This window comes from Apium graveolens, chromosome 8 (assembly GCF_009905375.1).
Source record: "Apium graveolens cultivar Ventura chromosome 8, ASM990537v1, whole genome shotgun sequence".
Lineage (NCBI taxonomy): Eukaryota > Viridiplantae > Streptophyta > Magnoliopsida > Apiales > Apiaceae > Apium > Apium graveolens.
In genome coordinates, this window is record NC_133654.1 from 226858985 (window position 1) to 226875420 (window position 16436).

Sequence of the window (16436 nt, forward strand, 5' to 3'; positions counted from 1 at the left end):
GAAAAATGCTTAAAATCTGTCATCAGTCATGATGTCTACTATAGAACACATTTATGCAATAGTCCACCTCAACTATTTGTGCTCATTTTATGCATCTTTTGAAATTCCTTTTTACAATGGCTTCTCAGTGTAAGTGAGTCATGACTGCTTATCAGAATTTATGCTGTTATCAGAGTATTTCTCCAATAATCATAGAATGTGAAAAGTCACCAAGAAAAATTTTGCTTTTCTAATGAATATTACTTAATACCAGCAATGCACTTGGGTCTTCCCTTCCACATATTTACTCTAGATCTCAAAGGACTACCTGACTTTTATTCTTTTCTTTTCTTTTCTTTTAATAAGTGAGGCTTATCAGCACTTAGTTCATTCTTAAGATTTACTGACATCGGAATTTGACAGATAAGAAATAAGAATCTAGCCAATATTGGCCATCATATATATGTTACGATCATCTTCGTGATGCAATCGAAGAAGAAGCTCCATTCCTTTCGAATATATGGGCATTTGAGTTGACCCAACTTAGCCAAACCCCGTTCATACCCAATATTGGCCATCATTTATTGTAGCAAGGGCTCCTCCACAGCAGAACTGAATTGATAGGATTCAGGTAAGTGTAGAGCTTTACGAACTACTCCTGGAGTAACAACATACTCAACCTCATTTGCTGTAAATACAATGCTTGGAGTCCCATTCTTACCACCATCATCATAATGTCCAGTACGCCAGAATGTCAGAACTTGAGTTCCAGATATAATGGATGGCTGTGTCAATGCGAACCCAATTTCACTATGAGATAAGAAATACTAAATAAAATGAAATTCCGAAGGAGCTTCACTCTTAGTGAGAATGGTAGCATAGTTGTTGGGGACGAACTTTGCTCCATCAAAGATTATATCCTTGGGTGCCATTGAAAACGAATGAGAATTTAGAATGCCTGAAAAGTGTTTGATAAAATGCCTGTATAGTAAACCGTCAGAAAATATGAGAGAATAAGAAAAAGGGAGAGAGTAAGTAGAATAGAAATGTAAATAAAAGATTTGAAAATCTTTTATCTCTTTTACTTAGACACCCCACGTGACAACAGTTATTGAGAAGTGGAACAGACGTTACACCTGACAGACATGCAGTAGTTAAAACAAAAGTTAATGGGCATGGGAAATAAGTAATGATTACTATGTACATGCAGTTTTTTTTAAAAAAACTGTTCCCACTAACCAAATGATTATTACACTCTTTATCTCACATACACCAATATTCTGATAAAATATAACCGTTCAAGTATTGACTTAAAAATAAATCAAGAAAATAATTACTGCCATGTAAGCATCAGAACTTGATTATTATCAGAATTTAAAAGTCGTCAGAATATGGCTTCTTTACTCAAAAAGTGAATGTTTATTTCTGTAATTCTTCACAGAAATACCGATATGGTTTCAGCAGAACTTAATCATCAGAACTTCCATCAGAACTTGTCCTCAGAATTTATGCAAATGACACTTAACTGTTTGTCAACAACAACTTAATCACCACAGTAATTTTCATCATTCATATGGAGTGAAAGTATGTGTGCATTCAACAAAATATCAGATAAAGATTAAAGTCTGATAAACTTCAGTACATCTTAGAAATAAGGCATAACTGAGAAAAATGCTTAAAGTCTGTCATCAGTCATGATGTCTACTATAGAACAAATTTATGCAATAGTCCACCTCAACTGTTTGTGCTCATTTTATGCATCTTTTGAAATTCCTTTTTACAATGGCTTCTCAGTGTAAGTGAGTCACGACTGCTTATCAGAATTTATGCTATTATCAGAGTATTTCTCTAATAATCATAGAATGTGAAAAGTCACCAAGAAAATTTTTGCTTTTCTAATGCATATTACTTAATACCAGCAATGCACTTGGGTCTTCCCTTCCACATATTTACTCTAGATCTCAATGGAGTACTGACTTTTATTCTTTTCTTTTCTTTTCTTTTGATAAGTGAGGCTTATCAGCACTTAGTTCATTCTTAAGATTTACTGACATCAGAATTTTACAGATAAGAAACAAGAATCTAGTTTGTGACTTAGTAATAAGATACACAAAGTAAACTTGACTAAGCACAATATCAGAATCTGCTTGTGTTAATGAGTTTCCATATAAACGACTAATTCAAACATGTGATTTCTAGTATGTTAAAGACTACTAGGTCAGCATCTAGCACAGTTATCCTCATTGGATTGAATAGTCACAGAACATTCAAAACACTTATTAGAGTATATAGATCCACATTAGATAACAATCAGCATTTAATGAATTTACAAATTAAGCACAAATTACATATAGATAATACAATCTGTAAACACTGATCATAAAGTCTGATGCATGAGAACAAAAACTAAGCAGATTTAGAGAAAGAACTTGAAACCATTCCAAGTTCATTTACCAATCTTATAAAAGTAGCTTCACATAGGGGTTTTGTGAAGATATCTGCTAGCCGTTGATCTGTTGGAACAAAATGCAATTCCACTGTACCTTCATCCACATGTTCCCTTATGAAATGATACCTAATGCTGATGTGCTTTGTCATTGAGTGTTGAACTGGATTACCTGTCATAGCAACTGTACTTTGATTATCACAGTATATAGGGATTTTAGAAAATTCTAACCCATAATCCAGTAACTGATTCTTCATCCAAAGAATCTGTGCACAACAGCTTCCTGCAATAATATATTCTGCTTCTGTAGTTGATCTGGAGATTGACTTCTGTTTCTTGCTAAACCAAGAAACCAATCTGCCTCCAAGAAATTGGTAGCTTCCACTAGTGTTTTCCTGTCTATTTTGCATCCTGCAAAATCTGCATCTGAGTAACCAATTAGCTTAAAATCTGATTCCTTAGGATACCATAATCCTAGATCAGTTGTACCCTTAAGGTACTTGAAATTTTTTTCATAGCTATTAAGTGAGGTTCTTTTGGATCAGCCTGAAATCTTGCACAAAGACAGGTAGCATACATGATATCAGGTCTACTTGCAGTTAGATAGAGTAATGAGCTAATCATACCTCTGTAGTTAGTAATATCTACAGATTTACCAGTATCCTTATCTAACTTGGTTGCAGTGGCCATGGGAGTGGATGTAGTTGAACAATCTTGCATTCCAAATTTCTTCATTAAATTTCTGGTGTACTTGGATTGACAGATAAAAGTGTCTTCTTAATTTTGCTTGACTTGAAGGCCCAGAAAATAGTTGAGTTCTCCCATCATACTCATTTGATATCTTGACTGCATTAGCTTTGCAAACTTCTCACAAAGTTTGGAATTTGTAGGACCAAATATGATATCATCAACATATATCTATACCAAAAGTAAGTCCTTTCCATGGTTGAGGTAGAATAAAGTCTTTGTCAATTGTGCCTCTGTGAAATCCACTTTCCAGAAGGAATTGAGCTAAAGTCTAATACCATGCTCTTGGAGCTTGCTTAAGGCCATAAAGTGCTTTGTCAAGCCTGTAGACATGATTGGGAAATTTAGGATCTACAAAGCCTGGAGGTTGTTCAACATATACTTCTTCTTCCAATTCTCCATTGAGAAAAGCACTTTTCACATCCATTTAAAAGACTTTAAACTTCTTGTGAGCAGCATAAGCCAAAAAGATCCTTATGGCTTCTAATCTAGAAATTGGTGCAAATGTTTTATTATAATCAATACCCTCTTGTTGAGAGTAGTCTTTAGCAACCAACCTTGCTTTATTCCATGTAATTATGCCATCACTGTCAGTTTTATTTCTGAATACCCATTTTGTGCCTACAACATATCTGTTCTTTGGTCTTGGCACTAGGGTTCAGACTTTATTTCTTTCAAATTCATTTAACTCTTCCTACATTGCTTACACCCAATCGGCATCTTGAGGAGCTTCTTCCACTTTCTTTGGTTCAGTCTGAGATAGAAAAAAAATGATAGAGACATTAATTTGAAGTTGCAGTTCTAGTTCTAACACCTGCTTCAGGATCTCCAATGATTAAATCAGGTGTGTATGCTTTAGTCCATTTCATTGCAGATGGAAGTTGATCTCTAGAACTGGATCCTCCCCCATGATCCATGTTGTCTCCGTCAGCATTTTATGATGCTCCCCCTATAGTTATGCTCTCTGAGACTTCATAATTTGAGTTTTAATTTTCAGGAGTTGAAGAATCAGAGCTTCCAGAATTATCAGTATTTGGCTCATCAGAACTAGATAAATCAGAACTTGAAGAGTCAGTGACAGGTTCTAATGCTTCTCGAGAGTCTTGAGATGTGCATTTTCCTTTGGAGTTGTTTCCACAGTTTCAATGACATCAGAACTTAATCCAGCAGAACTTACAGAATCAGGATTTAAGTCATCAGAATTTCCAGAATTAGAATTTAAATCTTCATTCTCAAATCTCAGCTGATCATGATCATCGAAATCTTCAAGTCCAGTAATCTTCTTATCATCAAAAGAGACATTGATATATTCCATGACAACCCTTGTTCTTAAATTGTAGACTCTGAAGGCTTTTGTGGAAAGTGGATATCCAACAAAGATTCCTTCATCAGCTTTTATATCAAATTTTGACAGCTGTTCAGGATGAGTCTTAAGAACAAAACACTTGCAACCAAATACATGAAAGTATTTAAGATTTGACTTCTTTTTCTTCACCATCTCATATGGTGTTTTTCCATGCTTGTTTATGAGTGTAGCATTTTGAGTAAAACAAGCAGTCTGCACAGCTTCAACCCAAAAATAGGTTGGCAACTTTGCTTCATCAAGCATAGTTCGTGCAGCTTCAATCAGAGTCCTGTTCTTTCTTTCTACAACTCCATTTTGCTGTGGAGTTCCAGGTGCAGAAAATTCCTGCTTGATTCCATACTTTTTGCATAACTCTTCCATAATCGAATTCTTGAACTCAGTGCCATTATCACTCCTTATTATTTTAACAGAATATTTGACCAACTTATCCAGCTGTCTGACATGATCAGTTAGAGTAAATATAGTTTCATTCTTCTTGTGCAAGAAGTTCACCCAAATGTACCTTGTGAACTCATCCACTATAACCATAGCATATTTCTTCTTTGCAATAGACATGACATTGACTGGACCAAATAGATCAATATGCAGTAGGTGATAGGCTCAAGAATTGATGACTCAGTTTTGCTCTTGAACGAAGATTTTCTTTGTTTTGCCTTCTGACATGAATCACAAAGGCCATAAGGAGCAAATACTGTTTTTGGCAGTCCTCTCACAAGATCTTTCTTTACAAGCTCATTTATATTGTTGAAATTTAAATGAGAGAGTTTCTTATGCCAATTCCAGCTTTCTTCAACCGATGCTCTACTCAACAGACAGATAGCAGAACCATCAGTACTTGTTGAAAGTCTGGCTTCATAAATGTTACCATGCCTGTAACCTTTCAGAACCACTTTGCCTGTAGAATTACTTATAACTCACAATGTTCTTCAAAGAAATCCACATGATAACCTCTGTCACATATTTGACTTATACTCAACAGATTGTGTTTGAGTCCCGAGACTATAGCTACTGATTCAATGATGACATTCCCAAGATTGATCTTGTCATATCCCATAGTTTTTCCAATGTTGCCATCTCCATAAGAAACTCCTGGGCCAGCTTTCTCCACAAAGTCTGATAGCAGGGCTTTATTTCCAGTCATATATCCTGAATATCCATTATCCATAACTAGGATGTTCTTCCGGTTGCCCTTTAACTCACCAGCATCAGAACTGCTATCAGCATTTGCCATCAAGGCATAGTTCTCCTCATCTTCGGAATCTGAAGTGTCTGTCTAGCTTTTCTTCTTTGTGACAAGAGCCTTGCCTTTGTCACTCTTTCCTTTCTTGTAGTTAGGAGATATGTGGTCTTTCTCACCACAGTTGTAGCATTTGACATTTGAGTAATCTCCTCTGTCAGACTTTCCTCCTTTTCCTTCAGATTTTATGAAGCCCTTCTTATTAGAACTTCTACCTTTCCTTAAAAACTTCTTTCCCTTTCTGAATTTCCTGTAGGCTATCTTTGTGATATCCTTCACCATAAGAGCACACAATTTCATCATCTCTTCATCAGCATCTACTTCAGGTAGACTTTCAGTTTTTGAATCATCATCATCAGAACATGATGATTCTGAATCAGATTTTATGATGAGAGCCTTTCCTTTGCCTTTCTTTGAGACAGCCACTTTGGGTGATTCCTCATCTGCTTTAAGAGCAACTGTCCTTGACTTTCTCCCATGTCTATTGCTTCTTTGATCCATCTCAAGTTCATCAGTCTTGATCATACCATAAATTTCATCAAGAGTAGTTTCATCAAGAGCATAGTTATCTCTTATAATAGTAGCTTTCAAATCCCAACTTTCAGGAAAAGCTAAAAGGAATTTTAGATTTGAATCTTCAATATCATATTCCTTGTCCACCAGTGATAGATCATTCAAGAGTTTAACAAACCTGTCATATAAGTCAGTTAATGACTCATCACTTTTTGAGTCAAAATGCTCATACTCTTGAGTAAGTATAGTCCTCCTATTTTTCTTGATTGCATCAGTTCCCTGACACCTTGTTTCCAAAGCATCCCATATCTCCTTTACAGTCTTGCATTGAATTACCCTGTTTGACATGACATTATCAATGGCACTATGCAGCAAATGCCTTACCTTTGCATCCTTGGCAATAGATGAGATATCTTCAGCTATGTATTCACTTTTCTTCTTTGGTATGGTCTTTGCTGGCTGATCAGCAACTACAACAGAGAGCTTAGTTGGCTTATGCGGTCCTTCATAAATTCTGTCAAGGTATTCTGGATCTCTAGCTTCCAAAAACATAGCCATCTTCACTTTCCATATAGGATACTCATAAGGTCTCAGCATGGGAACCCTGATAGTCTCATATCGACTGTGGGTTTGAGTCTTTGGAGTTTCTTCAGTTTTGGCAGGCTTGGTTGGATTTTTTGCTTCTTCAGACATGATTGTTTTGGATCTTTACTGTATGTGTGTTAACAGATAGGCTTTGATACCACTTTTTAGGTCACAGAACACTGTAGAAGTGGGTTGAATACAATGTAGAATACAATCAAATCGATTTAGAACACAAGTAACAGAAAACAAATGTATTCGATATAATAAACTCTGTTACAATGGAACTGTTCTCTCTCAGTGATGAACAAATATCACGAGAGCTGCTAGGTTACAATGTATGATCTGCTCGATGATCGTAACACATATAGTGTAAACCTATGTCTGTGCTTATATAGAGACACAGTTACAAGATAACTTCTAAATGATATGGAATATAATTCTGTCTCCTAAAATATATCAATCAGATATCTTATATAATTCTTCTAGTCCTCTAACTCTTTCCATGCATATCTTCTTCTGTATTAGTCTCGATCTTCTTTCCTTTAAATCAGCTTCCTTCCTTAACTGTTAGTCCTCCAGTACTTAAGTTCTGATATCCATCTTCTGATATTATCTTCTGATAATCTAAGTCCTGATATCCTTAAGTCCTGACTTCCAAAAGTCCAGATTCCAGTAAGAACTGATATTTCCTGTTTATTAAGATCTGAAAACTAAACATGAAACATATTAGACATGACATCTCAAATATATCCAACATCATAAATTAATCGATTTATCACTACTAAAAATATGGGATCAGACATCAGTTCTGAACAGATGTTAAAAAAAAACTGAACCGATGTCTTCGCTTGTGATGTTAAATGTCATCAGGCTTTGACATCGGTTCACAGCCGATGTCTATTACAGTGCTATACATCAGTTTTAAGAATAATTCTGATGTCTTTGCAACAAATTTCAGCTTATATTACAGTATTTCTAGGTGAATATGAGTATATTATGGGGTAATTATCCATTAAAACATGAAACCTACAAGCTCTAAAAGATATTTTTTTAAAAATCTTTCAAACAAACCGATGTGAAAATCTAGATCAGACATCGATTATGTTGTCTGACCGATGTGAAATGGTCCATCAGACATCTGGTACTTTTATCAACCGATGTAAAATAATGGGTTAGACATCGGTTTCGTTCATTTGGTGATGTTAAATCCTTTTGTTTAACATCAGTGTTTTTTTCTAACCGATGTTTAATCTTTAATATTGTAAAATTTAAGACATCAGCTATTGAAAATTCGATGTTATTTGGCTTAAAATACATATTTTGGTTTTTGTAGTTCTTTTTCTTTTAATATTGTTTCACCTGATGTCTTTTGTTCATTTTTACATCGGTTTTAAATTACCATTCTGATGTTAATATATGTACTGTAAATTGCATATGCCATCCTGGTACTATTAATAGCCCAGGGAACCAATTGCATTTTCAACCAGAAAAATACCAACAATATGCAATACATCCAACCAAATTTGTAAAAATATAGAGGTATACATTGATACCAAATTTACTAACATTCAATCCAACAAGAGCTCAATTCGGACATTACATTCCAAGTCTAAAATAAACATCCCAACTAAAAACAATAAAACCCAAATTCTCTAGTTATTACATCCAACATTCTAAACATGTTTGACTAGTTAATATGTACCACTTGTCAAATTTCGACAATTCCAAACATAAATTAGAATGATGGATGTAATTGTCACCAAACATCCCTTAATTAACCACCAACCACCAGCAAACACAATATCAATTCACATAGTTCAGAGGAAAGCTATATATATAGATACTTATCATTTTTACATCTTGTCTTGGATAAATTCAAGCACCTCCATCCGCACCTCATCCAGCTCCTGCCTTGTGTAGGACTTTCGAGTTTTGGCTGCCCACTATAAAACACACGTAAAAATTAGCAATCAGAATACTATTAACCAGAATTTCCATATGTATAATTAAAAATAAACAGAACCAACTATTTATAATTTAACCAGAAGAGGACCTTTTCTATATTTAACCGTAATTTTCTTCGTTAATCCAAAACTATATACCAGATAGTTCCTTATCACTAATAAAAACAAGATCCATCTAGAAATCACTAATAATAAAAACTGATAATAAAAATGGCACTCATATTTATCTGTCCTGAAAAACTACACAAAAAAATTCTACATGCCATCTATCGGAAATGATTTGCATATATACCTTGGTAGTAAAAGATAGCTCCTTATCAGCAATGATATCTTTCATGTATCGCATTATAACATAGCCACATTCAACCCCTCCTGGTTGTTTGGGAGATCCCTGTTACAATTTAAAATCTGAATTAGCACCAGAAATTAATTAAAATTACAAAGTGATAAAAAAATACAAAAAACTTACAAGAAGATTCTTTATCTGAGGAGCTTTATTTCCCCTTCCAGTTTGAGCATTGTAGGATTTCATCGCTCTACATTGCAGAACAACAATAATATACATGATTATTTTTCAAAAGGGAGAATATTTACTATATATATATATATTTATATATAGTAATTAACAGAAATATATTACTCTGTTAATGATTTTTCCAACTCATCAAAATGTGTTGGATATGGCAGAGGGTTCAGAATATAAATGTCGCCATCCCAAATTATAACCAAAATCCAGTGGCAACTATGTTTATAAAAAAGAAAAAAGAAAAACACAAGTCAGAAATTTTAAAAAAACTACCTAAATATATTAATTTGTAAAAGCATGTCTAAATTAAAAATACTTACTTATGATTATGTGGCATGAAGTACATGCGATAGGGACTACTCTCTTTCAACCGATTAACAAAATAAGAATGAAAAGATTTGTTCAACGTAAATGTAGCTCCTGGATCGAAAAATCCATATAAGACCACATCATCATTCTTCCTCTCAATCTTAATCAGTCTTTGCAAGAGCCTACCAGGGAGTGAATTACATTACTTATAATATCCGTATAAAACATGAATATTGAATATGTAACGATAAAAAATTAACTTACGCCATATAAGCAGATATTGCAGCTTGGCCAATCATATCGAACTCCAACAATGCTTTCACATTTTCATGCAATATATAAATTATTTTCTCAGTCCCAAACACGTCCGAATCACACGAAATTGGTATTGACTCCCCAGTGGCTTTCATGAAGACTGCAGCATGTTTGTATAACACCTTGTACTGCTTTGGCGCATTCTTGTTTAGCTTCATTTTTCTATAATCATCTTGAAGTTTCTGCAACTCATATTTCCGCTTAGACTGCCCCTGCAACACTTCCTTTTTCTTTTTCTACACAGAATTAAATAAAACAAGAATAATCGGTTATTATTGACATAACTACTATAGAATGCAACAATCAATTCAGAGTATATTGACATAATTTTTATATAACATACCGCCACAGTTGGGTAGATGATCAATTCACGAGGCCATGCTACGTGAGAGCCAACTGCTTGGCGTACAACCTCAATTTCACCAGGTATGGGCACTGGAACCGACGCCTCTGGCTGGATGTGTCCGTCAACCGACACACGAACATGTCCGGGCTTTAGAGGCACTCCGTGTACTGAAACATTCATCTCTTCGTGATCATCAAAAACTGTTCCAAAAGCAACCTTGTTCTCTATGCAATCCAGTGCAAGCTCACATGACTGTGGACCCTACATTATAGTGAGGGATCAATTTAATTTTATTGCATAAATCCCAAGTCTGTAGGCATATATCTAGTAGATCTTAATAATATTTTACCTTCTTTCCGCTCGGAGGAGAGGGGTCAAAACCAACAAAGTCTTCATCATTTACCAACAACTGTTTGGCACTCAGCGGTTTAACAGCAACTCCAACATTCCGCTTATCAGCAGCTCCCTCTTTATTAACAGGTACTTGATAACTTGATTTGTCAGAGAACATAGGAGAGTGACCACTCGAAGCATTAACCAAGGCCTTAAGTTCAGCCATCTCCCGCTGATTTCTTTCCAACTGATCCAACAACTCTGCCTTGGTAATTTTAGTCTTTTTCGCTTTCGGCAAATTGAAGAATGCTGTTGGAGTGACAAAGCCGCCAACCCCTCAAACCCTTCCTGCGTGCTCAGGAGTCTGAAGTGCCGTAGTCAACATATCTTCTGTTCCATGTGGAACAAATTCACCCTTCTCCTTCATTTCAAGTAACTGGGCCTGTAAAATAAATGCAAACAATTAGTGCATTATTTATGACGCAATTATCTTTGAAGGGAATGCAGTATTAAAAATATCACTTACAATTCTCGCATTTATTTCCGCTTGCTCTTCAGTAAGCTCATCAGGATTCTTTGGCATCCTAGCCTTCCACCAAAAAATTGCACGATCAGGTTTCTCTTTCCGCTTTAAGTTCCCTTTCTTTATCTGTTAAAAAAGAGAAAATGTTTAAACTCCCTTAAAACTTAGAATTGCAAAGCCAAATAGATATGGTTCTTACTTCTTCTTCTCGCAAACCAATATACCCCTTCCTTGACAAGCGGTGATGATATTTCCGTTTACCCACTCTATTGCTCTGTAACTTACGTTGTTCCTGCACCAAAATAAATTAGTAAAAATTAATAAATATTATTTAACCAAAATCTATTTAATCATTTAGCAAGTAAAATGGCAATCATGTATATTTTATTAGTAGAATATATTCATACCAGCCATTTGGGGCTCGTCCTCTCTGCAACAAATTTCTTCCAAGGTTCTTTACCAACAAACGCATACTTCTTCGGAGGCTTCATCAATTTCTTCTTTTTTCCAATAAATGGCATCACATATTTTGCAGTTAAATCAGCTTTAAACTGCCTCCATTTTTCACCTGCCGATTGTAGCACAAGCTTCTCACTTTCTGGGGCAATTTTGAATGTGTCCTAAAGAGCCACATAATATAAATTAGCCACATAATTTACAGTCATAATTTAAATAAAATGAAGAAGTCAACAAGGGATATAATTTACCTGGACATCATTCCATAATTTTGCTTTTAGATCACAATCCACTTTTGGCCAGTTTTCAGTGTCGATTGGAATCATTGTCCTTGCGAGCATTCCTATGTAAGACTGTAAAGTAGGCCTGGTATTTCCGATGGGAACTCCAAAATCATTGTATCTAACTTTAAATTTCTTTCCCCGAGCTTTCTTCACCACTACTTTATGAAGAGCTGAAATACCACGCACACCTGCTAGCCTTTTTTTTACAGATTCAGAAGTGTTCATCGTTTCTTCACCACTACTTTGAGTTTGATATTGTGGAGTGACTTGAACCAACTTTTCATTACAAGTCTCTGAAGTTTTGACATCAGGAACAATCTCATCATCAACCTTTTCAGAGTTATTCTTCCTGTCATTTTCTTCGAAAATTACTTTCTTGGCTTTTTGCTTCTTTGCCATTTTGCTCCCTTAGTCTGCATTAAATTGAATAATAAAGCCATCAGTTGAACAATATATTTTCAGTCCGTCATTAATTACAGTCAAGCATAAATAATAAATTGTAAAATCAGCAAGTACGAATACAACTATACAAGAACAATAATTTACCTAAACTGCAATCAGTAATTAATCACATCCGAAATAACTCCAAAGTATTTTATAGAAGTACAATTAAATAATGCAAAATAATTAAAGAAAAAATAATGCCATCAATCAGTAATTATGGATGAACTACTTATATGATTATAAAAATGCAAAACAAAAGAAAAAAAAATTAACAATATATTTTACACATTATAACACAATTAAAGGCAAATATATATGGTTCATTCAGTCATTCAAATTCCCATTTAGATATATATTTTACATAAAGCTACATCATCAGTCAGTAACGACATTAGGTGCAGGAGTTTTAGTAGCAGTATTTTTAATCCAAATTCCCTCAACATTAGGTCTAGCAGTATGAGCGACATCATCAGTAGTGACATCAGTTGCGGGGATTTCAGTGCAGAATGGGGGATGTTCCATGATCGTGTCTCCTAAGTCATCTTCATTATACAATTTTTGGTAGTCTCGAGTTGTGGAGGACAGAACAATAGACCAGGTAGCATCAACGGGATCTTCAAGGTAAAACACTTGCTTGACTTGGTCAACAGAAACATATTTATCTTTTTTGTGACCTTGTCGACTAAAATCCACAAGTGTGAACCCAAGATCATCAACCCTTATTCCTTTATCATTACTTGCCCATTTACACAGGAACAAGGGAGCTTTGAATGCATGGTAGTCTAATTCCCATATCTCTTGTATGATACCGTAAAATGTCAAATCACTTTCTACGGGGTTCAAGTCCTTGGCACTAGAAACCTAGACCGCTTTAGCAATGACAGACACCCCGCTGTTTTGAACAACGCGTATGTCATCTCGTTCCTTTGTAAAATATCGCACTCCATTCACTAGATAACCTTGATAAGTTAGTACTGAAAATGATGGCTTGGCAGCGAGCCATCTTATCGTATCTGAAACACCTTTGTTGTTCTCCCTTAGTTCATCATTCACCTACAGATATGATAAGAAATTTTAAATCCTAAATAGCTAATAGTCGTCATTACACTACAGATCAAAGAACCTAATACAACACTGACTTTTTTTTGAAACCAATCAGCAAAGAGCCGATTGTGCTCTCTCATGAGCCAATGTAAGCTTTTCCTTTTCCCTCGGTGAATTTCTTCAAGATATTCCTTATGCATTCTGAAAAATGCATATGGAATGATATATTAAAGACACATTACAAGACTAATTACTGGATAATGAGGAATTGAAAACAACAAACTGCATAAACTCACAGAATATATGGAAACACTTCAGCGTTGTTTAGAAGGACATGTAGATGTGCTTCATCTCGCTCCTTCTCTTCCACTGATTTTATTATCACAGCGGATAATGGACCTGATATCTTATTATCTTGGTCCTTTGGCAGACCGGCAGTGGAGTAATTCTGACTAAGAAACTCGGTGCAGAATTCTACGGACTCTTCTCCAAGGTAACTCTCTGCCATACAACCTTCGGGATAATAACGGTTTCGAACAGAACTCTTTAGTACTTTATTAAACCGTTCAAACGCATACATCCACCTATAAAATACTGGTCCACATAAGCGTAGTTCCTGGACCAAGTGGACTACTATATGTACCATTACATCAAAAAATGACGCATGGAAAACCTTTTCTAGATCGCACAAGGTTAGTATAACATCTGACTGCAGCTTATCCAGTTTTGACACGTCTACTACTTTGTTGCACAAAGCATTAAAAAAGAAACACAATCTAATAATTGTGACCCTAACATGCTTCGGAAGAACGGAGCGTATTGCAACCGAGAGTAATTGTTGGAGAAGAATGTGGCAATCATGTGATTTCAGCCCGTAAATATTCAAATTAGGCATGGAAACACAATTTTTTATGTTTGATGCATGTCCGTATGGAAGTTTCATCGACATTAATGATGACAAGAAAGTCCTTTTTTCTGCCTTTGACAAAGTAAAGGGAGAAGGAGGCAAATAGTTTTTCTTTACTCCTACTTGGGGAGCCAAATCAGATCTAATGCCCATTTCCATCATATCACGATGGGCTGCCGCACTATCCTTTGTCTTATGGCGCATATTTAGTAATGTGCCAATCAGACTATCACATACATTCTTCTCGACGTGCATGACATCAATACAGTGCCTAACATGGTGAAATTTCCAGTATTCTAACTCGAAAAATACTGACTTTTTCTTCCATGGACTTTCAACCTTCTTTGCCTTCTTCATTTTCTTCCCAAATTCAAATTTGATTTGTTCTTGCTCTGCTAACACTTCTTCTCTGGATAGGGTTCGACGCGGCTGCCCAAACTCTTGTTGTCCATTAAAAGCAGCCTTCTGCCTTCTATAAGGATGATGTAGAGGCAAATATGGACGATGCCTTTGGTAGCACATTTTCCTACTATGAGTCAAAAATTTAGCTACGGTGTCATCTCCACAAATTGGACAACACTTATAACCCTTATTAACGCAGCCAGATAAATTTCCGTAAGCAGGGAAGTCATTTATCATCCACATTAAAACTGCTTTTAAAGTGAAAAATGATTTGTTATACGCGTCATACATATTTGGTTCCCCTTCCTTCCAAAGCTTTTTTAAATCATCAATCATCGGTTGTAAGTAGATGTCGATGTTATTACCAGGCTCATGCGGGCCAGGGACCAATATCGACAACATCATAAATTTTCTTTTCATACATAACCAGGGAGGAAGATTGTAAGTCACCAATATGACTGGCCAGCAACTATATCTATTAGATAGGCCATTATTGTGCGGGTTTACACCATCCGCCGATAAAGCCAAGCGAAGGTTTCTCGGTTCACTACCAAAGGATGGCCACCTATAATCTATATTTTTCCAAGATGGAGAGTCGGCTGGATGTCGTATTTTACCATCTTGTGTCCGCTGTTGCGCATGCCAACACATTAGTTTAGCGGTGGAAGGAGATTTAAACATACGTTTAAATCTAGGAATTATTGGAAAATACCACATGACTTTGGCTGGAAGATTAATCCTCTCTTCACCTTTCTTTGTCAACTTCCACCGAGAAAGTCGACACTTAGGACACTTGGTTGCATCAGCATGTACACCCCTGTACAGTACACAGTCATTCGGACATGAATGGAACTTTATATACTCTAGACCTAAATTGGAGAGGGTTTTTTTTGCTTCATATGCATTACTAGGTAACACATTATCTTTGGGAAGTAGAGACCCAACAGAAGAAAGGAGGTCAGTGAAGGCACTATCGGTAATACCAAACCTAGATTTCCAGTTATGCAACTTCAACATCGACTCTAACTTAGTACAGTCACTACCCTCATATAGAGGTTGCTCAGCATCGGCTACGAACCTCCTAAACTGATATGAATCATTATCATATTGACTCGAATTATATGCCGCTTCACAAACATCAGCAGTTTCCGAAGCAGCGACATGCTCCTGATCTTGCTCTGAAGCTTCATCAGAGGCTTGCTCAGGAGGTGGGTCTGGAGCTTGCTCTTCAGGTGGACAACTAGCACTTGAAGATTTAGGACCCGTAGAAGCAGTCTCCCCGTGCCAAACCCAATGAACATAACCTAGACAAAAGCCATTGTCATAGATATGGCCCCTGATTGTTTTTATAGAGAATTTTTTAAAATTGGCGCATCGTCCACAAGGGCAAGGAATTTTGTTACGATCTTCAGAATTTTCTTCAGCATATATCAAGAAGTTTTCCACCCCCATTTCAAATGCTAAAGAATCCCTATCTTGCAAAATCCATGTCTTATCCATCAAATTTCCCTACCTGATAGCCACTATAAATATTAAAAATCCACACATACCTATTTATAATTATTTAATAAAAGGCATATCAAATTTGTGTTGGTTACTGTAGGGATTAATTATATAAACTTAGAAAGGAGTAAATACCTTGATATCCTAATAATTTATAGTACTAATTCATTACTCTAAGATCCTATACATATACCCAATTAATTACAA

General features: G+C 35.7%; 2 protein-coding genes across 2 annotated transcripts; both read right to left on the reverse strand.

Moving 5' to 3' along the window:
• Positions 1-9473: 9473 nt before the first annotated feature.
• Positions 9474-10892, reverse strand: LOC141680400 (uncharacterized). The gene is made up of 5 exons (XM_074486636.1): positions 10683-10892; positions 10331-10594; positions 9937-10223; positions 9684-9854; positions 9474-9579 (listed from the first exon to the last, which is right to left on the reverse strand). Exons 1-5 carry the CDS (start codon positions 10890-10892, stop codon positions 9474-9476), a joined length of 1038 nt encoding a protein of 345 aa, XP_074342737.1.
• A 1856-nt stretch (positions 10893-12748) lies between these two features.
• On the reverse strand, positions 12749-16226 carry LOC141680402 (uncharacterized). The gene is made up of 4 exons (XM_074486637.1): positions 13714-16226; positions 13513-13618; positions 13349-13426; positions 12749-13234 (listed from the first exon to the last, which is right to left on the reverse strand). Exons 1-4 carry the CDS (start codon positions 16224-16226, stop codon positions 12749-12751), a joined length of 3183 nt encoding a protein of 1060 aa, XP_074342738.1.
• Positions 16227-16436: the final 210 nt, after the last annotated feature.